Consider the following 12,674-nt stretch of genomic DNA (forward strand, 5'->3'; position numbering starts at 1 on the left):
CAGGTTTTTTCACAAAAAAATTTTGAATTTGAAAAATACGCAATTTTCAAGTCTTGGAAAATTCATAGTTTTTCAGTTTAAGGTCTTTAAAAATTGTTTTGATGATATGTATATCAAAAAGATGACTATGTTTTTGTGTTAAATGGTTAAAGGAATAAGCCAATGAAATTTGACATTTATATCTAACCCAGTTTTTTTGAAAATCAAGGTTTAAGTAGTTCATTGATTAAAAATTTTCTCTCCTTGTAAACAATTAAAGGGGGGTAACTTTCGGAAGTTCCTGTCCAAAAACCAATCGAACGATTTTGTCCAAAATATGCATACATGCAGTAGATATAGTCATGTACTAAATATACAAAAATTACGAAAATTAAACGACAGAATTTTTTTGGGGTAGGTGTGTTGTACAATTGTAAGCTGTTCCAACCAAGTTTATATAAATTGGATAGGCTTTTTCATACCTTATAATTTAATTTTAAGTTGTAATTCATTCAATGTATGAGCAAAGTACATACTGTAGATTTTCATCAACAATCACTTCAACAGTTCAATTAATTGAATTTTTTCATCAGGCGGATCGATTTTTTTTTATACAAGTGATTGTGACAAAGGTAGCCCAATAATGCAATAAAATGTAATTTCGGTATCCAATCACATACAGCGTTAAAACCATAATTAATATGCAGAAGTACATGTGTATATACTTGTATCTTTTCACCTCCGTAGTTACGGTAGATGATGTAAGTTAGAAAAATGCATTGCTATTTGTGAACTGTACAAAATCGTTGATAGCTTTCCAAGGATTTCGATAAATGGTGAAGTTTAGATAAAAAAATGTAATTCTCTATAGATACGACACAGAGTATTTGACTTGGTCACTTCTTCCGGAACTGGTTTCTAGCTGTTAATTTAAAATGAATATATTGAAGAAAGGGCTTTTAAGTTTCTCAATTTATTTTGTTAGGTCTTTATCACATTCTCATGTTGTATGCAAAATGTAGGAAAAATTCTCCCCCCCCCCTTCTCCTGTGTCTGCTCTATCTCTTTGGATACTTCGTGCAAATTTTGTAAATATATACAGTACATTGTACGGATTCTCGCTTACATTGTAAGTTATAGTCAGACTTTCTTAGATCAACTTTCTTAGATATTTTATGATTGAGAACAAAACAGATTGGACATATGTTTATCGACATTTTCCGAGGGGGGGGGGGGGATGAAACATTCCGTTATTTTGCTGCGCTGCTATGTATTCATAATCCGTTTGCTGATGTTACAGTATATACACATTGCATCGAATGTGAAACTGGCAAACATGATACATCCCTAAAATGTTATAAGTAATGCAAATTATTACAAATTAATACAAATTGTTTGAACACTTTTAAACATTCCGACCTATTATTATTTTATGCATAATTTTTCTACCAAAGAAGATAAAATACAGAAGAGGAGGTGACATTAAAATTTTGGATTTCTGAAAATGACATAATGTCGGCCATTTATAAAATCGCCGAATCAAGCTGCATCATGTTGTACATGTAACGCAGCCCTTTAAACTGAGGACAGAATGGGAGTTTACATTAAACATTTTAGAGTTAAACATTTTCATTTTAATGATTTTATTTTATTTTAACCTTCAATATTAAGGATTTATTTTACCCGTAATACATGTAATTATTTTCCCGACAAAGATTTTAATACTACCAACATTATATATGATTTCACATCTACCTTGGAAAATAATAATAATGTTTCCTTCTGTTAAATTGCAATATAAAATGAATAATTTTATGCATTTCAAATTAGTAAAAATTTGCTACTGATAATACGTAATTTGATATATATCGTACATGTAACAAATTAAAAGAATTTCAATATTTTTTTCCTGCAAAAGTCGAACTGTACATGTCTACATATACATACATGTACATCTAGGGGGAGTTTTGTGCAAAATTAGCAAAACTAGTACAGTACAAATCTGCACAGAATATGAAAAAAAATCAATGATCAAAACGCTCTATGTTTCAAGAAAAAGGATTTATCGAACATAAAAAAATACATGTTGGTCGACTTGAATATTGCGTACTTGTTTAACTTACCCATTCATACAGCCTTCCCTTTTTTCCCCAAAAATATGTATTTATAATTAAATCGATTAATTATTTTTGTAAAAAAAAATAACAAAAGTTAAAATTTAAGATTGTACACGTGTGCCTTGTTCTTAAGCGTGAATGTCCATAGCCGAGACAAAGCCCCCTCCCCCCTCCGTTTACGATAATGGTAGAATATTGAGAATGTTTACCCGTTCTCTTACTTTCTGTCTTGTGCACCCAATCTTAATTGTTTTTATTTGAACACGCATTTATTGAGATATACAAAAGGATTGGAAGAAAGTTTGACAACTTACAAGTTCCTCATTGAATTAAAGACTGATTTTAAAACGACACCCAAAGAAGAAAAGGAGAGAACCCTACTACAAGAGACACGTACAATTTTTTCATGGATGCTTATTCATGGATCCCGCACGACAATTTTGAATGGATTAAAATCTGTATCTAAAATTACATCGCAAAAATGTCGTAGTGTTTTTATGAAAAATCATAGGGGCTTGTCTTCCGGATTGTTGAATGTAAAATAAATTTAAAAAAAAAATTGAATCTTCTTTAAATACATGTACACTTAAAAGTTATTAAAATAAAGATCCTGACACTTTCAGCCGAGAAAAACCACGTTTAAAAAAGACTTACCACACCTATATACATAAACTCTGTAGAGTCTTTTTTTTTTTTATTTTTTTACATTCAACAATCCGGAAGACAAACCCCTATGTGAAAAATGAGACGTAATCAAATTTTATTCATTCAATGCAATATTTTAAATCTGGAATGGAGTTTTTAAACTCACTGATTTATTTAGTTTTGCTCTTTGCCCGAGATCAGAACATACCGTTTGGTGGTTGAGTTCCATTTTCCACCCGGTGTTTACAGAGATAAATGAAAACAAAGACATGCATGCCGCATATGGTTGTGTAGATATATTATCGTAGAAGACGATGATAATAAAAAGTTTGCCAGAGCATTTTACCTGAAAGTGTAAATGAGTGCGTTTCTGACGAGGGGAGTGCTGGGTGTAAGTATTATTTAGAGAACGAGACGGGTTCTGTATCGTAGATACAAATTTGGGGATGGACGAGTGCGCAAGCACGAGTCTCCACCCCCAAATTTGTATCTACGATACAGAACCTGTCGAGTTCTCTAAATGATTTGTGACACGATCAATCAAATATAACTCCACCCACTTTATAACTTTACAGCATCCAAACTTCCGTCAGAGTTCTGTAGATGAGGCCCCGACGGGGGGTTCGCATCCGCAGTATATATATTTCCACGGAAAACGTAAAATTCGGTCAGATTAGTTTTGACAATTTAACGGGGTAGACGAAATCGAGTGATAGTTACTCTTAATGGATAAAGTGGAGGATTTAACCGTAATTGTTGTGATCTATAAATGGAGATTGATTATAATATTTTTCAGGGGTCTAACCTTAAAATCCCCGTTTGACTAGATTTAAAAAATCAGGATTTACAGAAAATTCTTCGATGGACTTTGATAGATCTATCACAGATTTTTATTTTCTAATTGAATTGCGACATTAAAAACGAAGTGAAAGAGATCGACGTGTGGTTGTCGTAAGCGAGAAGGATTTTAAAAAAATAAAAACGCAAAAAATGGACCTGAGTGATTTTGCACGAGGAGAGTGGATGTTTTCAGTTATCATGGTTATTGCGAATTTTCTTTTCGTTTGGATCAAAATTACGAGTAGATTATGTTTTCCGTTGTTGTGAATTTTCTTTTGGATCTAAATTACGTGTAAATTCTGCATGTTCTGCGTGGAATATAAGTGTTTATTGACATTTTACATTCTCAGGATTAATACCGGGTATTTCTCTAAAATTTATAATAGGAAAACATCATCATTTTACGATTTGTACGTGCTTTTGCGAAATTGAATCAGATTTATTTTTAGAATTATGGTTAGAACGTGCTGTATCTAAGATACAGAATAGTTGGCAAATACGGGCTAATACAGAACGGAAAGTAGCTCCGCCCACCAAAGTGTCGTTCTGTATTGCTAATACAGAACAGTTAACTTCAAAGAAAAACACCGCTATCGTGTCACAATTTGGAGTTAGATACCTTGTGTTATTATACTATGGGTCAAAAATTTATTACAGAAACAAGTGCCTGTGGTAAATACATATAGAATAGCCTTTGTGCATGTATAGATTGTACTACCACAATAGGATATTTTCATCTAAATGTTGCTTATTTCCTTTTACTGTTGCAATGATGTATATTGTAGATTTCTGCCATTTTCATGCATTAAAAAAAGCCATACATTGGAACATTTTTTAGAGGAATAGAAGATTATTTATTTGAGTTTTGTTTTTTTTTCCCTTGTCATTCATTTCGGTGCCCCCCCCCCTTTTTTCTTTTTTCAAAGATATAATTAGAATGTTTATTTTTTATAATTACGATGAAAAATCTTAATTATTGATATTTTTAAGGGAATCAAATCATGAGTTTGAAAATACAAATATCATCAAATTATTATATAGTCCCTTGTTATTTAACGCTTTTACGTTATGAAAATTCATGCAGTTACGCACGCCTACACTGTCCGTCAAAGTAAATATTCCGTCTTTGTCATGCGATATTTTATACATTTATACACAGAAATATATGTCATGTTATACATCAAAAGAAAAGAGAAAGAAAAACTCTACAAGAATCAATAAAAAACTGAAAATGTCAAAATTCTTCGTTAAGGGAGGTTTTTGCTTGGCGCGCCACAAATGTTAAGCTGAAGTCTATAGCAAGTGTTTTCTTCTTTTCATGCATAAGATTTTGCACAAAGTCTGCTTCATATGAATAAAAAATAGGTCTTCTATTAACGGAGTGCAAGTGGTACCCATGGGAATTCCAATAGACTGTTGGAAGACCTGGTCTCCAAAACCACATAGATATTGTCAATCAGAAACTCAAGCATCTTTTTGATGTCAAATTCACTGTACTTGTGTGTGCAATCAGAATGTGTTTTAACAAAATAATTTTGCAAATGACCAATGACCAAGTAAGTAAATTTACGAGTTCCATTTTATTGAAAAAGCAGCTGTCAATGATATCAAAAAGCCTGGACTTTAATTTATCATGGAGAATGGTTGTATATAAAGTTGAAAAGTTGTACGTTTTTAAGCTGTTGGTTTTGGTAAAATCCTGTGATTTAAAATTATCCAAAGTTCTTTGGAATTTTTCAGTATCCACTTCTGATTCACACCACTTCTTGAATATATTGTTGCACAGTACTCTTTGAAGTTTTTCCTTCACTACTGTCAATATCTTAGTGAATGCACAAATGAAATGAAATTACAATATAGGCCCTATAGTTTACCAAATATATTGGTACCAATTGACTGTAACCCAACCCAAAATTTATTAACAAAGATTGATTCCACATCAATGGGAAGAAAGGAAAAAAGAATCAATTACTGAGTGAATTTATCAGTAGTTTATTACTGCAATAAGCATAACAAATCAAAGCATATTCCACAGAGTTCCATTTCATTTGCAAACATTGTTTTAGTTTGATACATAAAAGAAAATTTACAAGATGTCCAGACATTGATCTTAATAATGTTGACAGAGTTAGTTGAAGATCACAACATGTTTTGAGTTAATATAAGCATTTTACTTTAATTTTACATTAGAAGAGAATGAAATTTATTGAAGACAAAAAATATGGGGGAGGCAACTATTTATACCATTAACTTTGAATAAAATTTTGAATAGAATTCAAATATTTCAAATATCCCAAAATTCATTTTAAAACATCAGATCTGAAATGTATTTAGATGAAAAATGACAAAATACAAATTTCAAAACATAATTGTATCCCCCCCTCCAAATATCCTTTGTAGTTTTAATAATTAACACTATTGTATATGTAGGTATTTTAATTTTTTTGCAATGTGATAATACCTTATATTAACCTCTCAAATGTCACCTTAGAGACAAATAGCAAAGCCCCCCCCCCTCCCCCCCCCAAAAAAAAAACCCTTTTACCTGTACTTCTTTATTTAGCATGTTTTTGTATATAGATGCATTTATCGAATATCAAGTAAAACAGTTTGAAGCAATTTACCCATATGAAAAAAAAATGTTTAGGCTTTGTTAGGTATAGAAAGGAATGTTTATTTAATGTATTTACTTCAACACATCAAGATATCTAAAAAAAAAAAAAGATTCATAAAAAATAACATAATTGATTTCTTAAAAATGCACCAAGTGTTGAACATCTACATCAATATACTTAGTTTGTAACAAATTAAGTCCATTGGCTTACAAATTATATATGACATGAGTGGATTACTAATTATACCACTAAAAATATAGGTGGGCTAGTTTCTATTGAACACTGACTTAGCTTTTTTGCTTGGTAAAAAGGATTATGTTCATACAGAAATATATGAAATTTGTTTATGAAAATGCATGTTCGCACTCACATGCTGATAAATATTCCCATGATCTGCATGAGAGAAATGATTGACAACTGCATGGAATAAACAAGCAAAAATGAAAGTTTGTAGATTTATATATATCAACACTGAACAGCCAATTAACAGAAATTGTAGAGCATTAATTGTATTCGGTCCAGAAACATACACAGTTAACACTAACTAACCTCAAATGACAAAAATACCATTTCAGAGTAGAATGATTGTCCAAACTCATACTCATAAGTGTATCCAACAACTATTACAACCATTTTTTTGTGCAAGAAACTTTATAATCAAACCTTGAACCTACTGTGACCAAGAAAGTTAGTTCATTGAATCAGAGCAGTGGCTAAAGAAAACCTATCTTTGACATCTCTTAATCTCTGACATAAGCTTCAAACTTCCCCACTAAATTAGCCTCCTTATAAAAAAAGGTTACAAAGAGAAATTTTTAACCCTGGACTTTCTCAGCATACATTCCTGTCTGTCCACTCGGTGAGCAATAAACACTAAAACTAAGCAATACAAGAATTTCTTATACATTTCAACCAATGATCAACATTATCAAACATCACAGCAACCCAAACTATACTCAGCCTAAATAAACTCAACAATGCATTAGATGACAATAAAAGTCTAAATGAGCAGGGTACAGACCATGTACTTAGATATTTTAAAGTCGTACATGCACTGATTCATGATTACTGCTCAACTATTCATGGGTTATTCAATAAACACCAACAGTTCTGACTCATGTCTTCTTAAATGTACTACTTAGACCATCAGACCCAATATTATTCTTGTCAACAGTTCCCCAATAGAAAACTTCCATGGTTTCCCTTCGAAAATCAATAAAGTCATATCAACATAATGAAAATTATATGAATGAAAAGCATTATTTAGGTATCAAAATAATGGAAATAGCAAAGGATTTCAATGATACTAAATTTGTTCAAGATTGGAATTCTCTGTCTGCATGCTTACAAAAAGAACTCTACTTTGGAAAACTATACTTTTTTAAAGTGGATTCATTAAACAAATCTGTACATTGGAATGTAATTTTCACTACAAACCTTTCAGCTTGTTCGTCTATTCTTACACATGCCTAAATTTACTCTGTAGGAGTACCAGACCTCTTACAATGACAGCAAGTAAAGTGTAAAACATTTAGCTTTCATTGCAGCAGAGTTAAATTTTACATACTCATATATGTACATGTATTATCAATACCCAGTGCATCTTTTATGTTCACTTTACTTATAACCATAAGTGACATCTCCAGAAAAATACATATATTTCTCGTCAGTGATTAAAACACCTGCTGCAATGAAATCTGAATGGTTTTACAGAACAGTGCTCTATCAAACAAGTTTAACTCTGTACATATCTTTTTTCATTTGCCCATTCAAATCAAAAACAAGTATAAAAATAAATATAAATGTACCTGACAGGTAAATATTGCACAAATATATGGGGTATAAATTAAATGTATATAAAAACAAAATGAACAAAAAAATCAACAAAGTCACAACTATCACTTGATATGAATGACTATCTACCGTAATTTCGGGATTATAGGTCGATGGGGTATATAGGTCGAAAGGCTCATTTTCAGCCTTAAATTTTGAAAAATCCTAAGATAGGTCGAACTTACTATATAGGACGAGGCTTTGTTTCCCGTTTTCTTAAGATTTTAACGCAGATACAACGTATCAGAACAGGTAAATAAAAATCGGGGTTATTCCGTGACATGAACGTATCAAGAAAATAAACAGGTATTTTAATGAGTACAGCAATTAAATACTGTTTTGTAAAACAATGTAGTTAAAAACTTGCCTGTTCAATGTCTCCGTAGTTTCACATGTTAAATCAGAGGCGTAAATACGTAAATACGTTATTATTTTACAGCTATAAATCGGGAGATACCCGAGACCAAAGAATAGTAATTCCGATTTCAGATCAACTTGGACACATTCCTAATAAATTTTACTCAAACATTACAGTGTACGACAATTAATATTTTTCTTCTCCAGGGATTTGCTAAAACACGCAAATGACCATTGAATGTATATATCAAGCAACAGTAAAGAATTGAAATCATATTAACACTTGATAAGTTTAATTTATAAATTTTAATTGAGAGTACACTCACAATTTGACTTTCAACATGAATTTCACGACATTGTTTGTTCAATGATGTGTAACACTAATACCCTATAATGGCACGTGGGTTTCTTAATCATGCCCCGCAGGCATTTAAACCAACAGTGAACACAGGTGTTAAACACCTTTGCGTACACAGTGTAAATCCCTTTATCTGTCAGACAATTAAAATTCTGTTAGAAGCCACTGTGTATACCGGTAATTCAATGTATATATGTCTTAAATTATATTTCTGTTTCCCGGATTATTTCACTCGTTTTACATTTAAATAAACATAAGACAATAAAAAATATTTAATATACTATTTCAATTTATATAAAAACACAACAGTTGTGATAAAAATTTTCGTATTTTAAATTTTGATACGGTTGCGGTTTTACTTTTAGTAAGTCGCGACTAACTTCACAAGATATCACGTTGAGGAATTATTTAATAGATATAGCAATGTTGTTTTCCTTTGTCATCAACAGACAATTAATGGAACTTATTTTGTAAGAAAGCTATAGAATAAATATTTTATTGTTTACTGGAGCATTAATTTTTTTGCGAAAATTCAAAAAAGTCAAATGATGTGAAATTCGTAAATTTTAATTCAGATTTAATACATTAGTACTACATGTACAATACTTGTAATTCAAGGGGTCGAAAAAGTGAGTCCTAACTACAGATTGTCACTTACATGAAGTAGAAGTGAAAAATCCCTCTTTCATCCCTAAAGAATTAGATTAGATTTCTCTCCAATTCACATTAAAAAATTCCTCAAAGCAATGCAAAATCAAAGTGATAAATTCTCCATTTCATACTAAACAGATTAATCTAAAATTCTTTCTTATTAAACATTAGCAACCATATCTTGAAGAGAAATTGCAGAAAATTGTTTGGACTCTATAATCTAGTGTGAAGCAAGCTATGTACTACTAGATTATATACACGAAACTTTGAATTAAAATAATTTTTATAAATATTTCACATATGCTTTGATGCATGATTTTTACAGAAATTTATATACAGCACCTGCTCAGTTTGTAAAATTTCTTTCTCTTGTTGATGTAGACAAGTCTAGTGACATGAGTCCAACATTCAGCTAAGTAGACATATTCTTACTTGATACATTTACTATTTATGAACTTGGTATGCTTACATTACCAACAACATATAGCTAAACTACAACCTGCATCTCGGTGAGAATCAATGATAATATAGAGGAGAATATGCAAAATGGCTGATTTTTTTTAATCGTACTATGACACATGCAAGTGTGTTTTAAAATGAATGAACACATAACGATTTGAGATGACTAGAAATGTTGTTCTTGTATTGCGAAACTATAAATTATCAGTATTACTGATAGACTTACATCTTGGCACAATGTACATAAAAATGTCAATACTAGACTGAGAGATAAATTTTGATAAATATCAAATTCATATTTTTCAAAACAGATATTTCAATATAAACTCTACAAAACATATAGTGATGTATATAATACCCCAAAAAGTCATAAATTATACCATTATTTCCATTTTTCCAGACTTAATTGTAATTTTTACTTGTTTAGAGTCAGCTAAATATTACTTTTGTGTTTCTCCTCTTACAAATTAATTTTACCAGTGTCATGAGATGTCTTTCCTGCTGGAAAGTGAAGGTCTAATATGAATGATATTACAATGATAACAATATACCTATACATGTATATAGATAAAGAATGAAATACATGTACATGTAACACCATCGACAACAAAAAATACTTTCAATAAATAACAAATATCCTTGTTCATATCACAACAGTGCTGTAAACACTAATTAACAAATCTCTCCATTTTGTAGCCTTCTGGGAGGAATAATACATCAGAAGATCTAAATTAAGACTGTCTCCCCATACATACACAAATGTAACAGGGTAAACACAACAAAAAAGTCATGAGTTGTCTGCTCCTTTCAGATCTAATCCTTCAGTCTGTAAATTCTATCTTTTTATTATTTGGTGAGTGAGACGAATGCCTATTAAAGCATATGCTGAATGTACTTTCATTCTTTCTCTTTTTTTATATATTCATTGGCAGTTTCCTCCTAGACAAGGTGGATCTAAACAAAAATATACAAAGATTAAGTCTAAAATAATAGATACATGTATAAAGAACACAACCCCACCCCAATATTATGATACATGTACATGTATTATCATAATTTATAACCTTGTTTAGAATAGACAATGTTCTTTATATTTTCATGGATATCAGTTCCAGAATGGCTGTCACAATTAAAAACTTTTGTACATGCATACTTTGTTTTAATTCACGACCTCATAATTTATGGCCTAGCTAGCACCTAAAGGATTTTGTTTAATAGAATGATTTTTCTTTAAATGACGAAATTTTAATTTTTTGACAATATACATTTTATAAATATAGTTGTTTCAAAGTCATTGAATTACCCATGCATTTAGCCACTCTGAGATACATTCCTGCAGATTTCCTCTAACAATAAACCTACCTAATTTGTCCTGCCAGGAGAGGATTTAGAGCATACAGCCAGTCATGGAAATCTTTATCATCCAGGGTCTGCATCAGGAATCCTCGGTGTTTTGTCAGCACAGAGAAAGTGTTCCTGACCTGCAGTTACAAAATAAAACCATTCTTGAAGAAATATTGATAATAACCCCTCTGGTATATGTACACCGATACCCTGTACTTATTTAGTGTTATGGCTACAAGAGATAGAAATCTCCACTTCCTACCTTTAGCAGTGACTGCTGATCTTCACTGTATTCAATCTGAGCTGTCGCCAGGTTAATGATGGCTCGCTCAACTGGGTCCTTCTCAGAATTATAGATGTATATATAGGGTCTCCGTACAACCTAAGGATATATGGTAGCCTTTCTTACTGACTTGTTTATATAGTTTATTTAGTCATGTAATATTAAAGATTACCTTTCTACATATTTCAAGGATTGTTGATAACTTTAATGCCCTGTTCACACGGAGAGTTTAATTCGAATTAAACGTAAAGTTACTGCGAGTTAGCTTCGCTAAGTGTTAACAAGGAGAATTTAATGCGAATTAGTTTAATTCGAATTAGTTACTGCGCATTAAATTACTTCGCATTAGCTCCGTGTGAACGCTAAGCGAAGCTAACTTGAATTAAATTTTGAGGCATGCGTAATGGCAAAAGAAGGTCAAATCCACATGTTCGTGGTCGGCTTAAAGTATTTGGGCTATTTTTGAGTGAAAAACTAAGGAAAATTGTGTTAATCACTAAAATGTGTGTACAGACACTGTAACATTATGTCAAATGCATCTGCTCCTGCATAAGGTGATGTGATTTGCAAATGATGTCATAATAGCCTTACTGACGCCAGGCCGTAGAAGTAGAATTTCAATTCGCATTAGTTTACTTCGCATTAGTTGTCGTTAGAACACAATTAAATTCGCATTAGTTTGATTCACATTAGTTTACTTTGCATTAATTTACTGCAAATTAAACTGGTCGTGTGAACAGGGCATAAATTCATTCTTTAACACAGAGATAACTGATTGAATCTAGTTTTCAAGGCAATGTTTACACTAATACTGACTAATGAAAGACATGCATCTACATACCACATATTTCTTGACCCATCCAGTGTGTTTCTCCTCCAGGAAGTTGAGGTATCCTTTCCTGGACACGACAGGGCTGACCCTCACCTCGTCCACCAGGGGAATGTAATTGTCGTCGTCAGCATTTGATTCGGGGGGGTTGATTGGGAGGGAGAACTTTCGGTCACTGAGCTCGGAGTTAGTGCTGGTAGTCAGACTGTCGCATGACTTGGATACCTGGATACTGGGAGGAGGGGGGTTCGCATGTCTGTGGAAAATAATAAATAACTAAATGCAGAGTAAATTAAATAAAATATCTGATCAAATTTGATTGACTTCATTTCATGACTTTATCAAAATGATCATAAATGTGAAA

At 31.8% G+C, this 12,674-nt stretch overlaps 2 protein-coding genes across 2 annotated transcripts in view; one reads left to right on the forward strand and one right to left on the reverse strand.

Moving 5' to 3' along the window:
* The window catches only part of LOC134268771 (uncharacterized), a 209,676-nt gene that overhangs the window by 72,474 nt on the left and 124,528 nt on the right, over positions 1-12,674 (forward strand). The window lies entirely within an intron of this gene.
* The window catches only part of LOC134268764 (kinesin-like protein unc-104), a 30,305-nt gene continuing 26,945 nt past the window's right edge, over positions 9,315-12,674 (reverse strand). Inside the window, exons 48-51 of the mRNA XM_062751003.1 lie at positions 12,323-12,566; positions 11,461-11,580; positions 11,217-11,335; positions 9,315-10,808 (exon numbers count right to left, since the gene is read on the reverse strand). Coding sequence (XP_062606987.1) covers positions 10,769-10,808; positions 11,217-11,335; positions 11,461-11,580; positions 12,323-12,566 — 523 coding nt within the window. The 3' untranslated portion in view covers positions 9,315-10,768. The remainder of the gene's footprint in view (positions 10,809-11,216; positions 11,336-11,460; positions 11,581-12,322; positions 12,567-12,674) is intronic.

Source organism: Saccostrea cucullata, unplaced genomic scaffold (genome assembly GCF_032062105.1).
Source record: "Saccostrea cucullata isolate Sc308-1 unplaced genomic scaffold, CSIRO_AGI_Scuc_v1 ctg772, whole genome shotgun sequence".
In the NCBI taxonomy this organism is placed as follows: Eukaryota; Metazoa; Mollusca; class Bivalvia; order Ostreida; family Ostreidae; genus Saccostrea; species Saccostrea cuccullata.